This window comes from Penaeus japonicus, unplaced genomic scaffold (genome assembly GCF_977035675.1).
Source record: "Penaeus japonicus unplaced genomic scaffold, GWHDUDI00000001_assembly GWHDUDI00000026, whole genome shotgun sequence".
In the NCBI taxonomy this organism is placed as follows: Eukaryota; Metazoa; Arthropoda; class Malacostraca; order Decapoda; family Penaeidae; genus Penaeus; species Penaeus japonicus.
The window spans coordinates 571,406-573,905 of record NW_028234428.1 but is presented as its reverse complement, the minus strand read 5'-3'; the positions used below and the strand labels follow the sequence as shown (position 1 = coordinate 573,905).

The following is a 2,500-nucleotide window of genomic DNA, read 5'->3' as shown; positions in this document are numbered from 1 at the left end:
AGGTACCGGTGCTGAAGACGGTCGCCAGCCAGCACTTGGTCCCAAAGATATTCACTGAAGTCATCTACGACACGGTGTACAGAGCGAGGACTTTGTACCAGACCTCGACTCAGTATATCACTACTACCGAGTACCTCACGAGGGTAAGTACCTGTGGTTATGGGTACGGGTTTTTGTATCGGAATGTATGGGTTTTGGTTTCTTCGCTTTTGTTTGTCTTGTTTCTGGTGTTTACTGCTGGTGCGTTGGTATTGGTTCTATTTATTGATCTTATTCTTTGTTGGAACCGTTTTGGGGTTTATTATGTTTCGTTGTATCGTCTTCCTGTTCTGGTTCGTCCCTCTTTATTCGGGTAATCCTATCGACTCTCCCTCGATTTCACTTCGATGTTTTTACTGTGTCTTCAGTGTCAGTTGTTATTTGCCTCATTGAGAATATGATCCCCCCCCCCTCTGATTGTCATTACCCCCCCCCCCCCTCCCCAAAATACGCCACTTGCCCCGCTGATATCCCTCCGTCTCTAATCTCTCCTCCGCCTCCTCCCGTTTCCCAGGTGATCCACGACCGCGAGACGAAGACGGTGGCTGACTATGTGTACATCCCCGACGTGAAGACGACGGTGAAGAACCTCGTGCAGTCGCAGGTGGCGCTGATCACGACCACCTTGTACACGACGGAGTACACCCCCGCCCGCCTGTACTCGACGCGCTTCGCCACCTACACCACGACGGTGACGCACCCGGTCACCCTGACGCACAAGAGCCAGATGCTGGTGCCTCGGCGGGAGCACGTCACCAGCACCTTCGCCAAGCACTACCCTGTCACGGTCACGTACACGGTGCCGGCGCCACCGCCCTCGGGCTACGGGTCAGGGGGCGACGAGGGGAACCTGGTGATCCAGACGAACGCTGTCGTGAAGATCAAGCCATCGTACGTCACCACGAACGTCAAGAAGACGCTCTACCTCACCAACACCAACGTGGAAAGAATCCCCGTCTATGTCACCAAGACGGTTGGCTGTGGAGGAGGAGGAGGAGGTGGAGGTGGAGGAGGTGGAGGAGGCCGACCTGATCTCGCTGCCTACGGGTCGTCGTCCCAAGCGCTCCACGTCGCTGTAGGAGGCGCTGCAGGAGGAGCAGGAGGAGCTGGAGGAGTGGTGAGGCTCTCGGGCCAGCTGGTGAGCGAGGATTCACTGCCAGGTGGTGGCTCGGGGGCGGGGCAGATCCAGCTGCAGCCTGGCTTTAGTGCCGCCGAGGAAGACTCTTATGGAGGGCGCTGAGGAGGGGTCCTGGCGGATGCGCTCGCCTTTGACGTACTACGGGAATACTATGGAGCGAGAGAGAGCGAGAGAGAGATAGAGAGAGAGAGAGAGAGAGAGAGAGAGAGAGAAAGAGAGAGAGAGAGAGAGAGAGAGAGACAGCATGTAGACATATACATTTATATATATAGTATATTGATAGAAAGATAAATAGATAGATAGATGTAGGGAGAAAATGAGAGAGAAAGAGAAAGATTGAAAGATTAATTTGAAACATTTATTTGCAGAACAGTTTAAAAACCCTGTAAAAAACATGGGGAGAGAGAGAGAGAGAGAGAGAGAGAGAGAGAGAGAGAGAAAGAAAGAGAGAGAGAGAGAGAGAGAGAGAGAGAGAGAGAGAGAGAGAGAGAGAGAGACTCGAAACAGAACTCAGCCAAATATCAAAATAGATATAAAACCGATCTGTTACATTTTATGTTGTTTTTCTTTGTTTCAGTTATTTTTTCTACTTTGCCGAACAAAGTATTGTCTTGTTTTTACTTCCTGAAGTTTTGTAAATAAACATCATATGTAGAAAGAAGTTTTTTTCCTCACTATGTACATCTAGATGTAAATATTCATATATTCCATACATATATGCATAATGCATGCATACGTACATACATGTATATATTATATATATATATATATATATATATATATATATATATATATATATATATATATATGTATATATATATATATATACACATCTATCCATCCATCTATCTATCTTTATATATATATATATATATATATATATATATATATATATATATATATATATATATATGCACTTATATACACACACACACATATACACACGTATACCAAAAAAAAATAAAGAAAAGTCAAACTTTCAGAGAAAATGAAGAGCAAGAAGCAAGTGCGAACGAAATGAAACAAAAAGACGGAAATCGAAACCGAATGAGAAAAAAGATGATGAAAAGATACAAAGGGAAGACAACGCAATTAATATCAATATCTAAGTGGGTGATCTTGCTGATATATAATTAATTAATGAGTAAATTATCAGACAAGCTTATAGAGAAGAAAGATACAGATTGATAATGGTATGAATATATACGTGACGATGATGATAATGAAAATGACAAAAATAATGATGATAATGATGATGACGATAAGAGTAGGATGATAATGAAATAATAGTAAGGGGAATAATGGTAAGGAGAATAATGAGGG

The 2,500-nt window shown here is 43.9% G+C and overlaps 1 protein-coding gene across 1 annotated transcript in view; it reads left to right on the top strand.

Moving 5' to 3' along the window:
• LOC122253177 (uncharacterized) overlaps window positions 1–1,838 on the top strand; it is a 2,506-nt gene extending 668 nt beyond the window's left edge. Inside the window, exons 2-3 of the mRNA XM_043016002.2 lie at window positions 3–143; window positions 554–1,838. Coding sequence (XP_042871936.2) covers window positions 3–143; window positions 554–1,279 — 867 coding nt within the window. The 3' untranslated portion in view covers window positions 1,280–1,838. The remainder of the gene's footprint in view (window positions 1–2; window positions 144–553) is intronic.
• Window positions 1,839–2,500: the final 662 nt, after the last annotated feature.